General features: G+C 34.9%; 1 protein-coding gene across 1 annotated transcript in view; it reads right to left on the minus strand.

Moving 5' to 3' along the window:
• Positions 1-15,455, minus strand: part of LOC129231839 (constitutive coactivator of PPAR-gamma-like protein 1 homolog) — a 107,520-nt gene that overhangs the window by 82,138 nt on the left and 9,927 nt on the right. The window contains exon 3 of the mRNA XM_054866222.1: positions 2,851-3,043. Within this exon, the coding sequence (XP_054722197.1) occupies positions 2,851-3,043 (193 nt within the window). The remainder of the gene's footprint in view (positions 1-2,850; positions 3,044-15,455) is intronic.

Genomic DNA, 15,455 nt, shown 5'->3' on the forward strand with positions numbered 1-15,455 from the left:
TTTCAAATAAAAGATAATCAATGTGCTTTGAAATTAGAGAGATAGAGATGATTGAGAAAAAAGAAGAGAAAACACAATTTTTAATTTTTTAAGGACTTTCTCAAAAAAATAAAATAACGCACCTTATCAACATAATTAAGAGTTTTTTGTTCAAAATTGAGCACTTTTAAGGGTCCTTTGCAACAGGTCATTGAAATAAAGCACTTTTACGGACCTATAAGAAACCTGTTTATTGAAAAAACTATACAATTTATTGAAAATTTGTTCAATATATTCTTGAGAGAATTAAAACACCCAAACATTAAATTTGGAGATCATTTTTTTAAAACATTTTTCCCGGGGGAGGGAAACAAATAATAAAACAAGGGCACAAAAAATACCCTTAAATTGTAGCTCAATAAACTGTGGAACATCCCTAAACAATTCAGGACATTATCAGGAGGACAAAACAAACAGATGCTTCAAGTTTGTTGCACAATTACACCCAGTGAGGTTGAAATTGGGTAAGGCAATTTCCCGTGTGCATATAAAAAAAGAGAAAAATTCACTATGAAAAAGTTGTACTCATACAGTGTTAGTAACTATTTTGAAATCCTTTTTCACAACCAAATTTTGCTTCAAATAGATTAATAAATACCCATTTAAAAATGCAGACGTTTGAATTTTTAGTAAAAGCATCAATTTTTGATATTTATATGATTTTTATAACTACCTCTATAAATGGAAGTAAAATCAGATTGTAATTGAGCCCTGGTTTACTTATCAGCAAAGATTGAATAAAAAGTAGACTTCAGCATAAAAGCAGTCAAAATGCATAGTTTTTGAGCATAATGAGTAAAAGTTGACAGGAATGGATATGCATCAGTAATGTAGTTTTTTTTTTAAGCAACTAAAACTACCAAAAATAGGATAAAAAGGTGACCAAATTATATTTTACACTTGAGAACTATTTATTATGAAATACACGAAACATTCAAAAGCTGTACAAAATGAGTGATCCTCTGTAATATTGTAAATTAATCAAAATCAGAATACTCTATGGAAAAATCGCAAGCTCTCTCTCTCTCTATATATATATATATATATATACAGTGGCTCCCAAAAGTCTTCGTACACCTACGACTTTCAACGAAATAGGCCCCAAATCATTGGTTAGAATTAATATTTCGGAATAGGTATTTAATTATAAGATCTATGATCAATTTTTAACAAAACTGCATGAAAAGTTTTTAAAAAATATTAAAACTTAATTTTTTAAAAATCAAAAACCGAAAAGTGCCGGAAATTTTATCTCACAAAAGTCTTCGTACACTTTATAAAATGTCTATATATTATTGACTAATCTAACTTTTGATTAAGTTATTAATTAGTAGAATATCATACAGTATTCATAACACCTTTTAAACATCTGGGAATAGATTTCATTCTTTTTCTTTCTTTTTTTAGCGTAATTTCTGAGTAAGTGTTATACCACTACTATTTCTAGCTCTATTTTCGTTTTAAAGCCCTATTTTCATAATCTAGCCTCCAGATATCTCTAAATACGTTACATTAAGTTACAATCTGGAGATTGAGGGGGTATTTTCTAAATTTTAGGACAATTTTCGAGGCACTAGACGCAAACGTTGAAAACCGTGTGCTTCTTATCGTTATCTTGATAAAAAACAAAGCTGTTTCCAATAACCAAATTTTTGACTAAGAGTTCAAAATTGGTTTTTAAAATATTTAAAGGAACAGCATGATTCATTATTTCATCAAAAAAATACAAACTACCAAGTCCTGCTGCTGATATGCACCCTCACACTAAAACACCTTCACCGACCTGATTAACTGATCCAACTAAGTTCTTAAGATTAAGTTCCAAATTTTTTCTTCTACTTACAGTTATACAACAATTTAACCAAAAATGTTGAATTAATTTTTTTCTGTAAGTAAGACATGATTCTAAACTGTTTTTAGCTTATTTATTATTGATTTTTGGCCGAAAAGCGTAAGCTTTCTGTCTTTCGCACGACCAAGAAAATTTCTGCAGGAAGAGGTCCCATTTAATCCAGCTAATCAAAGAACTTGGCGAACAATTTCAGGTGAAAATTAAATGTAAAATGTTTCATTTAACTCTGCAGAAACTTTTACAGTGCTCAAATGTGTATTTTTCATTAATTTTTTAACTTTAAATCTACGATCACGTTTTGTCAACTTTGCCGGTTGACCTTTTCTTACCTTGTTTTCGGTCCGATTTCTATCTTTAAAGCATTTTATCAAGCAATTTACTATACAAACAAATAAATTAACTAATTTAGAGACATTTTAAACCAATTTACCACTACTATGGGAAAAAATTCAAATTTTGAGTGGCGTTTGCGGTTTTTTACAAATACCAGCCATTTTACAGTAATAAGCAATATATTATGGAATAAATAAACCAAAAATTAAAGCCAAATGACTTATAAGGGTCAACACAATGCAAAAATATTAATAAAACGGCATATGATAATTTTAATCATGAATTTATTCGAAAATATTTAAGTGTACGATGACTTTTGTGGCGTGTTATTTCTCCGTCTCTTCGTTTTCTGACCCATTTCAAAAAGAAGATCCGTCAATATTTTGAAAAAAACCAATGGGTTATATTTAGAATGACATAGGAATGATGTGAAAAAATATTAGACTTTATATTTGAATTCAGCTTTGAGTTATTTTGGTTTTACTAAAAAATTTCCAAGTGTACGAAAACTTTTGGGAGCCACTGTATATATATATATCATTTCCTCCATACTGTTTTGCACTAAACAAAGTTCTTCACATTAAAACATCATAACAATTTACTTTTTACTATGACAGAATGCTAACCTGATGTATTTGAGAGATGAGAACCAATATTTCTGCTACCGCGGCAGTAATATAGCACACATTGTTTAAATTTTTCACATCTTTCATCAGTAGCTGACCCAAACACTTGCCAAGCAACTTCATTAAGATCATCAACAGAAGGAAGATTTCTAACATAATCAACAACTGCTTTTATCAACGTATTAGGAGAAATCTGAAATACAAACAATAAAATTATTAATTGACGGAAAAATACAAATGTGCAGTAAAAATTTTTTTTGGAGACTTGTTCGATTATGATCCACAGAAACCTTTGTTTTATCGCGCTTGTTGGGAGACAAAAACTGTAATAAGACGGTCACGTACTGTAACACAAAAATATAAATATCATTTGACGTTTATAATTTTGGGTTTACTTTTTTCGAGAATGCATATATAAAAGCGCTTAAAAACAATATGAATTCATAAGTAATAGGTTAATATACTATTATAAAACTTAGTTTTTATTTATAGGAAAACTGTTTAACTTATTTTTAATTCAAACATGCAGTACTGGGGTTTCTAAAGAAGCCAATAACTATACAGTTTCCCCCTACTATGTAGCACAGCCTCAAGAATGAGACTCCACCAAAAATAGACTATAAGACCAATTAGAAACACCTCTTAAAAATATGGTGGTGCGGTTTGAACCATCAACCCCCCCCCCCCCAACCCATTTTATGGACCCCTGCATTTGAAAGATAGTTTTACAGGGTGGCGACAGGAACTGTGAAAAAAAGTTCCCTGACTTTTCCCTGATTAAGTTCACCAAATTTCCCTGATTTATGTTACCAATGATAATGGTTTTCTTTCCTTGCTCTACTTGAAATCCATTGTATGTTTGTATAAAATGCAGTATTTTAAACGTTTTAAGTTGTGTAAAGTCTAAATATATGCTTTTAAAAAATACTACTTTTTAAATAAAATGGTCAGAAAAAAAAAACATATCAAGTCAATTTCATTTGAAAAAAAAAACCCTACAAAACAGTATGGAAAGATTATAGAAAATTTAAAAAAAAAAAAATACTTTACTTCCAAAAACCACTTAACATAAGAATTTTAGGAAACTATTAAAATTACTCTTAAAAACATATGTGTATTTATGATAGAACTAAAAAGTAATTGAAATTATTTTGAACTAAGTTTTCAAACAATATAATAATTGTTGCAAGAATAACAAGTAACAGTGAAAGAATAGAAGTAATGTAGTTATTCTTATATAACTAATTGACATATTTATGCAAAACAGATGAAACCATTTGACACCCATTCATAGGGAGCTTTTCTCTGATCAAGAACATAGTTTTTAATGAATGAATACAGCATTGTACTTAAGAACACAATTTAATTCTATTTCATATGAGTTCAGTATGTAACGAAAAAAATCTTAAATTGCTTTTGTAACAAAAAACTTTGAAATGCAAGGGAAAAAAAGAAAAAAAAGCAATTAATTAATTTCAAAATATTTAAAAGAATACAACTTGGTTATAAAATTAAAGAATCACTCAAGTCTGAAGAAAAGAAAACCTTTATAATCTGCGGTGACAACAAATAGTATAACGGCAAAAAAAAAAAGTTTTTATTGAAAGTTCAATTTTAGCAAATTGAATTAAAAACGCGAAGAAGTAATAACTTTTAAGCTTTTATACTATTGATTCAAAAACCAAAGATTTCTTCTTGAAATCGTGATTACAGTATGCTAATTACTTCGAGGTCATGGAATAAAGGCAAATGAGCTAAGGCATAAATGAAGACTTCCTCTTTGCCTGTATGGTTGTTTATTTTACGTAGCATTCAAAGCATGAAAGGAAATTTCAAGCTAGGTAAAATAAACAACCTAACAGACACAGAAGCAACCTTAGGAAGTCCATCCTGTGGTTAATAAGTAAGATTCAATACTTTGACGTTGAAGAAAAAAGATGCACAAATATGCGGCAGTGTATGATCGCACCTCATTAATTTAGCTTTAGTTTTGAACAGATAATTGGCGGAAAATGTGGGGAATTAAAGTACTTAATTTTGTAAAGCAAAAAAAAAAAATTCTTCATAAAATCAATTTTCCCTGATTTTTTGTTATTTTTTCAAAATTCCCTGATATTTTCCTGACTTTTCCCTGATTAATAAAGTACCCTGACTTTTCCCTGATCTCCCTGATCTGTCGCCACCCTGTTTTAGAGTAATTTTCATAATAAATACTCTCTTTTGAAAGTGTTCATCAGCAAGTGTGAGTTGATGCATACTATGGACATGAAATCTCTCAGTATCATTTCATGTAGATTTTTCATATTAATTACAGCGCAGAGCACTTTAGAAAAGACTGCTTTCCCAAAAGGTGCCAACCTGTATTTGCCTACTGTTTAGACAAAAACTGAGAAAAGGATTGGGAAATTTGGCTAGGACTAAACAATGTCTCCCTTAAACAACATCTCTGAAGAAGCAAACACACAAACACAAAAAAAAGTAACTTTTTGGTAAGTCTTGAAAGTGAAATGTTACAAACATTTGAATTTGTTCACCACCAACAAATACATTTCAAAATATAACAAGTTATTTTTATACACTCCAAAGTTACAAAAATGCCATCAATTGATTAACTATCAAGCATTTTAATATGAATAATAAAAGGCTATTTAATGGTTTTTAAAAGATCATCTTCACAAAAGCACACAGCATTGAAAATATATATATAAGTGTGCGTGTACACATATAATGTGCGAGAAAGACTTCTGAGAACAAGAGAAAGTTATAATAAATAAAATATTTTTATGAAACAAAAATCATGTTAAAATCATCAAACATTTTGTTTGCAACATTGCTAGGGTTATAAAATTTAATGAGAGACATGTTTAACCATTTTCAGACTTGAATTGTTTTGAAATTCTTCAAAAGATATACACTAGGGTGGGGCGAAAAATGAAAAGTTTTTCCGATCAACTAGTAATAGTTGCCAAAAGTTGTCTTATGTGATAGTTAGCTAACGTGCAAAATTTGACGAAAATCGGTTAATATCTTCAGGGGGCGCTGCGATCGCAAAGTTTTAACATTGTTTTTTTCCTATAATATCATGGTTTCAATGTAAAAATCATGCTTTTTTCTAACTTTAATTTCACCTTTTTTAATTCTAAAGGACATGTATGTATTAAGAACATATAGAATAGCTTCCAAAAGAAATTTGGTCACTAAACGTTAGCATTAAAAGAAAGCAATGCATGGTTTTGTTGTAAAAACTCTTAGAATCATGTGAAATGCCATTTAAATACGTCATACAACCTTGAACTCTAACCGAGAAAAGTTCCAGACGCATTTCTACAGCACAGTGTATGTTATATTTTCAGTGTATTGAAACGCCATCTCTAACACCATAATGAGCGGAAAACATTTGAAGGATTATTGTGCTGGATCGAAAGTAAAAACAAGGAAAATGTTAAAAGATTCCATTTTCGGAACACCAAAAAATTTGTCTGATTCTGTGTAACCTACGTATGAAGATGTATTTAAGTATTATTTATTTCTTGCACACGAAAAGAAACAGTTTAGTTCTTCCAAGGAGCCCACAGTGACTGAGATAGCAGAAGACGTAGCCACGAAGTTAGAAGAGATATGGCATCGTTCCTCTATTCCTATAGTTTCACATAAACGAATCGTTCAAATGATTCGACATTTTCACAGCAAATATAAAAACCTGAAGAAAACTATGAACAAAAAATCTGTTAAAACAAATGCGTTTAACGCAAAGATGCAGTTATTTTCATCCGAAGCTCGAGAAAAACTTTTCGACATCGCTTGTTGTAAATGCCGTTTCAGTGCGTGTAACTGCGACAAGACTCGCAAAGTTCCTTCCAAAGAACAACTTTTTCTTTTTGATCAGCGTGGTGATAGAAAAATGTTTATTGGAAACATTGATATTCAAACCACAAGAAAATTAAAACTGAGTTTTGAACGAAAAAAGAAAGAAGAATCAAGAGCGAAGAGGGAAAGCATAGTTAATACCCGTGAAGAAGGTTCTGAAGAAACAGAAATTGATAAAGAATATTCAATAGAAGGTACGGACGAAAAGGATCCTGAATTTATAGTTATAAATTATAAAGCAAGCACTTCGCAAGCAAGAGTCAGTTTGAACAAATTTTCTAAAACGTGTGACCGATACGGTGTTTCGAATAGATCAGCGGCCGCGTTGGCATCATCCATATTAGAAGACGTCGCCTTAATTTCTCCTGAAACATCTTCAAATATAATCGATCCAAGCAAAGTGAAACGAGAGCGTAAAAAAGTGAGAAAAAATCTGCAAGCTCATCACCAAGGGCCAAAATGTGCTGATGTACAAGGTCTGTACTTTGATGGCCGAAAGGATAGTACATTGTTCTTGGAACAATCTGTGTCCGGCAGTTATCATCGAAAAATAATTATTGAAGAACATGTAACACTGGTTATGCTGCCAGATAATAAATACTTAGGACATATTTCGCCAAATCGATCAAACGCAGAAGGAATTGCAAACGGCATACTGGATTTCATTGTCGAAAACAAAATTGATATTACTCAGTTGTGCGCCGTCGGATGTAACGGTACTGCAGTAAATACCGGAAGAAAAAGTGGCGTGATTTTACGCCTTGAAACATTCTTTCACAGACCATTGCAGTGGTTAATATGCCAGCTTCATGTCAACGAATTGCTGCTTCGCCATTTAGTAGAATACTTGGATGGACCAAGTACTAATCCCCGAGGATTCAGCGGTCCTATTGGCAAAATGTTGATAGGCTGCGAATCACTACCGATAGTGAAATATAAAGCCGTTGAGTGCAATATTCAAAACATGCCAACTATCGACCGAGGGGACCTAAGTACTGACCAGAAATATCTACTGGAAATATTTGAAGCCGTTATTAGTGGCAACTGCTCCGTACACCTTTCTGAAAGAGTACCTGGTTCCTTGAGTCATTCTAGATGGCTCACGACAGCCAGTCGGATTTTGCGTTTGTACATCGGCACAGAATATCCAACAGCAAATTTAAAAATGCTTGTTTCATTCGTTATTAAAGTTTATACACCTTGCTGGTTTCTAATTAAGTGCAACTCAGCATGCAAGGATGGTGCACGAAACTTGTGGCACGTTATTCATCTGTCGCGTTATTTGCCAGACGACCTGTTACATGTCATCGATCCAGTCATTCAGCGGAACGCCTTTTTTGCACATCCTGAAAACATCTTGCTGGCGATGTTAAATGATGATCGAAGGCATGTACGGCAGTTAGCTGCTCGTCGGATTTTGAGAGTACGAGACACTAATTCTGTGAACAATGATATCCGTACTTTTACCATCCCTGAGCTTAACTTTTCTTCTTCCGACTATGCCGACTTGATCAATTGGCAGTGTGAAGAAGTGCTTATAACAAAACCTCCTATAACAAATATACTAACTGAGGACGAGCTACATGACTTAGTGAAAACCGGAGATGTTCCTCATTTTCTTCAAAACATGTGCAAATTTCCTTGTCATACTCAGTCTGTGGAGCGCTGCGTAAAGTTGGTGACGGATGCATCTCTGGCCGTAAGTGGAATAGAAGCCAGGGATGGTTTCATTCGTGCACGTTTAGAGGCTCGAAAGGCACTGCCTTTCTTTGAAAGTAAAAAAGACTATTTTCGTAAAAGCTCTAACTGTGACACATAAATTTGTATCACGTATGTAGTGTAAATTTTTACAGATTTTTAAAATTGTTTATTATTGTTTCAATAGGGCTGTTTAATTTTATTTGTCTAATATATTTGCATTTTCATAATTTTTGTGTCACATTTTGTAAAATTCATCAGTTTTTACTTAGTATTGTCCTAAAAGTCACTATTTTTTACTTTTTTGCTTCTTTTTAAGATGCTGGAAATATAAATAAATAACATAAAAGAACTTTTATGGGTTATTTCATATGCTTTCAGTGCATAAATAAATCTTATGAGTAAAAAAATGCAATGATATAAGTTAACAGCATTATTTTTCGTATTTTAACCATGAAATCCGGGAAAAAATCTATAATAAAACTTTGTGACCACAGCGCCCCCTGAAGATATTATCCGATCTTCAAATTTTGCACTTTTGCTAACTATCACCAAAGACAACGTTTGGCAACTATTACTAGTTGATTGGAAAAACTTTATTTTTCGCCCCACCCTAATATACACTCCTGTTTGTGAAAATTGCAACACCATGAAGGAAGCATCATAGTTGAATGAAATTTAATACACAGTTGAGTGGTAATAGTACAAATAAATGATTACATTTTCAAACCAAACAAACAATAAAAAGAGATAGAAATTAGTATTTTGTGTGGCCACCATGCGCCGCAATAAGAGCTGCTACACGACTCGGCATGGAGTGAAACAAAGTTTGAAAATCTGCTTGCGGAAGAGCATTCCATATTGTTTGCATGAGCAACCAAAGTTCGTCTCTCGAAGCAACAGGACGAGGATCACGAGCAAGACACCGCCCAACGAAATCCCGCACATGTTCAATCGGTGACATATCCAGGGAATATGCGGGCCAAGGAAGAAGCTATACCTGCTGGTAGGATTCGACAGTCCTGGCGACATGTGGACGGGTATTATCCTGCTGGAATACAGCCCCTGGCAATCGTTGCAGGAAAAGAATAGCTTGGGGCTGTAAAACTTCGTTTATGTATCGGGTACTGTTCAAATTGCTCACAATTCGTAGCAATTATGCTCATCCATGATATGCTATGGCACCCCAAGCCATAACTTCAGGTGTTCGTCTACTGTGGCGTTCAATAATGCACTCTGGAATATGCTGTTCGCCGGCGTAGCGCCCGACACGAAATTCGGCCATCATGGTGACACAAATTGAAGCGGGATTCGTCAGGAAAGACGACCTGCTGCCAATCAGCATGCCAGCTCCTATGCACATTGGTCCATTGTAGCCGCAGGCAGCGATGGTTTTATGTGAGAGGAATCCTGTATAAAGGAATCCTTGCGCGCAGCCCACGCTGCAGCAGACGTCTACGAATTGATGAAGCACACAATGAAACACCTGTAGCTGTTTACCACTGTGCTGCCAATTGTCTAGAAGAAGCTGTGCGGTTCATCAGTGCCATACGCACTAGGTGTCTGTCATCGCGAGCTGACGTCACATTTCGGGTCCACTCCCAGATTTCCGAGCTGTCCGACCCTCATCCGTCCGCTGCTTCCAAACATGCATGATTGTTGTTGGCCTTTTAAAGGTAGACCAACGGATGTGGAATGGTAAGTTCAGGAGAAATGAAGCAATGGAAACTGAATTTCAATTTAAATAACATTTTATTCGAAAACATGTGTAAAATGTAAATAGGCACAATCAAACATTTATAAAAAGTAAATCCCCTATTAACAATTCAAATATAATAAAACCCCCCAACAAACAAATATCACAGAGAAATATCACAAGATTCAATTACTTAAAAATTATCAACAGTTCTAAAACGTTCCTAATATTTTTAAAAATTTACCCTACGCCATGCCACAACGATGGTAGCTGTCCAGAAAACTATTTAAATAATCATATCACTGGAAGTCCATACTTTAAACTTGGCACGCATAACAACGAAGGCAACATCCATCTGTCGGATGTTCAGACGAGTTGAAAACGTCCACTCGTGGACGGCAGACCAGAATCCATGGTCAATCAAACCCAGGCACACCCATGCCACAGAAACAGCAGCACAGGAAATTATTTGCCCAGCTTCAAGCAAAACAGGAACCTTCCACTAGCAGAGACTACCTCACCATATAGTGGATTCAATCCAGTCCGACCGGCTCCATAATAGAGTATATGCCAGACGAACCTTCCGGCCCTGTTAGGCCTGATACTTAAAAGAAACATCAACTCTTCAAATTTATATTCCTTAAAAAACTCCTTCGTTGCATGTAGGGCACTGTTTTAGAACATCCTGCACTGTTAGCAGGCTATTGAATCTTGTTACAACATATCTGAAAACCTCCAAGTCCTCTGCGTGGATAAATCAATCTATTCGAGCACACATGCTCAAATCAAAACACACCGTCTGCAGAACGGAAGCAAATCATAAGAGATTGATTGATTGATTGACTTTCTACTTAAACCTTCTCTGTTACCCCCTAGCAATGACGTAACGTCGTCAAAATTTACATCTGTTGCATCTGAAAGCAACTCACAGTTAATCCTTTTAACTGTTGTTATTTTAAATTATCTTTTTTTTTTTTTTTTTTGACTGCTACCAGCAGAAAGATCCTCAACTCTTGAGGCCTGACGTCACGTCCGCCGATGGGCGAAACACGTGATCGACTTGTTGGGTGTTTAGTCACTTGGGGATTTCTCACGCTCAGGATTTTACGCACACCGGGTAATTATATCTTTTAAAACTGGGAATCAATTTCTCAGACAAGTTCGAATTTACTGGTGAGTTTTAAACAATTAAAATACATTTTATCTTTTTACGAAATTGCTCCAAGAACCAAAAATATAGGCTTATGCCAACAATTGTGCTGCTGTTACGCTGCACACGAGCGGCTACTGCACAATAAGATAATCCAGGTTCACGAAGGCCGACTATTCTGCCTTGTTCAAACTCCGAAATTTGCTCAAATTTCGCTTTCTTTCGTCGAAGAGGCATAGTAAGGATTCAGTTAACGTTTACTCTAGCATATAACCACCGATCATCATACACGCCTCGCTACAGTCGTCTATTTATACTCGGGTCGATCTGCCGTTCAGAGGGCGCTGCTCAGCATACGTATGCGCTACTGGTCTGCAATTCTAATCAATTGCATATCATGCCCTACTTAACATTTCCTGCAATTTTCAGCTCACTCGCATAAGTCCTTCGTGGTGTTGCAATTTTCACAAACAGGAATGTATATTTGAATAACGTGGAATAGTAAATCAAGAAATCATTATAACGTGGAACCATAACATGGGCGAGCCATTTCACATAGCAAATTGAGAAAATTATCATCCATTATTTGTTAATATACAGGCGAACCAAATGACCTTTTAATCTTCTACTACGGGCAAAGCAGTGTGGGTACCACTAGTGAATAATAAAATTAGAACTGGGAGACAAGTTTTCAATTAGTTTGCTTGATTGAGCAACCCACTTTAGTGAGGGAGTGGCCAATTCCCTTTACAAAACTGCACATCTATCCCCCTCCCATAGTACTTTTGCTGTCTCCTCTACCTGACCCCTTCGTTCCGACGCGATAAGGCTTGTTGGTCCACGTGGATCAGTTTCTCTCCTCAGTGAAACATGTGCAATCACCGACTCACCTTCCCTCCCCCCTTTTTGCTTTACTTGTTGCCCAAGATCAAAGGATTTCCTAACCCCTTCACTCAGATACGATAAGGCTTGCTCGCCCACGTGGATCAGAGTTTCTCTCCTCAGTGAAACATGTGAAATTGCAGACTCTCACCTTCCCTCAACCCCTCTTTGCTTTGTTTGTTGTCCAAAGTCTAAATTTTTTGCTAAATGAAAAGAAACGATGGTGTGCCATCTATTAGCAGCATTTTAAACTTAGAATTTTTTTTTAAAAGTTGAAAATTAAAAAAAGACACTGTATTCGCCGCACACGTTATATGCGCTGCACTGGCATTTTTAAAACTTTTATTCTTGTATGTGCCACAGTGCTTATTCCCGATAATACCTATTTTGGTGATTTCATAGTTAAAACTTTTTAGACAAATATTCTCATTTGCAGCAATATACAAATCATAAAAATGTAATGAATATCTGATTTTCTTTTTACATGAATAAGTATGTTTTACTAGAGGCTCAATATATAAGTTATTATTGCAAGCATAAAAAATGTTTCCTGCATTTCTCATCTCATAAAAATTTATTGTTATCAATGGTATTATTTCTTAACCCACAATAATTCAATACTTGTTTAAAACTAGATCTTTTTAGTAAAATAAAAAATGTCAAAAATTACAAATTGCATATTACTGCAGACAGGTGTTGCGGCGTAATTAGGAACGCCTTTTTCAATGCAAAAGAAATGAGCTTATGGATGAAAAGACATTCGACAGAAGCTAAGAGCCAGATAAACAGGCAGTTTAAAAACCAAAAGTAGTGGATAAATAAATATCAATGAAAAAATAATAAACCAATAAAGAACCAATAAGAAAGCAAACAATGAGCAAGAGCTTTCTCACAGGTATGTCACAAGAGAAAGATAGAACTATTGTTCAGCAAATAATTAGAGACATTGATGCTAACAATTCTTTAACTGCCAACAAACTTTCAAAATCGCTTAGTTTTGGATTTCATGCATATAAATTTCTGGATAAAGACCGATGTTCTGGGCAATCTTAACGCCAAACATTCAGCCTAGGGATGTTCTTGTAATAACGCAAGATGCAAAGATATTCTTCAAATGATGGATGACAATTTTCTAATCCTAAATGATGCAACTCATTTAGCTACAATTCATCTGAAGTTTTGGATATCGCGATTACCAGTGCTGGAGCTTTCCCTCAATGCACTGGTCTGTACTGGCTAATATTGGTAGGGACCACTTGCCAATTCTCACAGAATTTAAGAAAAGACAGCAAGTTTTCTTCTCCAGAGAAAAATTTTGGCACTTCAGAAAAGCTAATTGGGATTCATTTAGGAAGTCATTGACTGCAGTCTGGATTTGGAACCTTTGACTGGAGATCTTAATGATTATTGGAGGAAACTCAAACAAATTGTTCTGAGCAATGCTAAATTAAATATTCCTAGAGGCACTGTAAAATGCTATACACCTTTTTTCACACCTAACTCTCCTGAAATTAAACCCCTCCTTGAAAAGAGAAAATTATTATTAGATACTGTAAATGAAAGGAGAAATGATGCAAGAACTGAAATAAATCAAATTAATGCTGAAATAAAGTCATATGCCCACCAGAAAAGATCAAAGTGGATGGAAATGTGCAACACATTAGATGCAAGGACTTCAAATACAAAACTTTGAAGAGTTATTTAAGGCATGAACAGCAGGAGCAGTATGAAGAATGTAACTCAGTGAAGGACACTTTCAGACAGGCCTTCCCTGATGATAAATCTGAAGCTGATGGTTTAGCTACCCATTACCAAATGATTAGTAGGCTTGATTTTACAAGAGATTGTTGACCTTCTTTAATTAAAGCTAGAAATATCATTCTTGGCTGTCGTACATCTGATCGTGGTGACTCGACTTTGACCAAACCCTTTTCTTAACAGGAATCACTTCGTGCATTCGCATTCCTGGATCTGAGTAAAACTCCTGGCCCTTATGGCCTTCATGGACAGAAACTTGAAAATCTAGATCAGAAGGGAAAAAACAGAATTTTTGACATATTCAATCAGTCTTGGATCAAGGGTAGACTGCTCACCGAATGAATGAGAGCCACCATCATCCCAATCAAAAAACCTGGCAAGAAAGCTTGTTCTCCCAAAGATTTTGGACCTATCGCACTGACAAACATGCCTTGCAAAATCATGGAGAAAATGATTAGAATAAGAGTACAATGCTGGCTGGATAATAATAATCTACTGCCCAGAGCCAGGGAGCAATACGGCTTTAGAAGAGGTCACAGCACCACAGACCAAATTTTATATTTCTGTCAATCCATTAGGGATGCCCAGAATTTTAAATCCACTCACCACACCGTGCCCGCTTTCCTGGACCTCGCCAAGCCCTTCGATAAAGTTTGGAAAGATAAGCTGTGTGTGTGTGTGATTATCAAACTTCACAACTATTTCAAAATCTGAGACAATGCTCTAACATGGATTGCAGACTTTCTACAACACAGATCTATCCACGTGAAGGTTAACAAATCTCTCTCAGGACCATTTAGGCTTAGCCAAGGTGTTCCTCAGGGTTCAGTGCTTATCCCTACTCTTTTCTCTATGTTTATATCTGGAATTGAAAAACTGAACTCGACAACAGCTAAGGTGGGACTATTTGCAGATGATATTGTACTCTCGAGCTCAGGTAACGATATTAAAGATATTGAATCGAGAATTAATAATTCTCTCTCTGCTGTGTCCAGTTTTGCCAAGGAACGCAAAATCAGTTTTAATCCTCGTAAATCAATTGCTATCTTCTTCACAACCAATAAGCGTTTATAAAATTACCAACCTCAACTGAAGCTGGATGGACAGAATCTCACTTATAAGAAGCACCCCAAATATCTAGGATTTATTCTTGATCAAGAGTGCACCAATAAGAAACATATTGAACATATTGTTTCGAAAAGTGTTGCATTCACATGTTGCTTTCACTTTTCTGAATGCCAGTGGATGTGGCTGTATACTAATTTTCACAAGGATCATTCATTTTGAACTTAGCCAATGATTTGTGGTTACAATATTGTTTCTCCATGGTGCAATATGCATGCTTTCCTAGCTCATCTGAAACAGCAGAAATATTGATAGTGCCTGCAATTGTTTGTTCTACAACAAAATCAAAACAAGGATCAAAAAATATTGTAACACATATCCTAAGCCCACACATGGAATCACGAGCAAAGAAAAAGTTTTGGTTACAAACTTAGTATTATTGACTATAATGAGATATGTGAACACTGCTTGAAAATAAGGGTTTTTTAA

This window comes from Uloborus diversus, chromosome 10, assembly GCF_026930045.1.
Source record: "Uloborus diversus isolate 005 chromosome 10, Udiv.v.3.1, whole genome shotgun sequence".
Classification (NCBI taxonomy): domain Eukaryota; kingdom Metazoa; phylum Arthropoda; class Arachnida; order Araneae; family Uloboridae; genus Uloborus; species Uloborus diversus.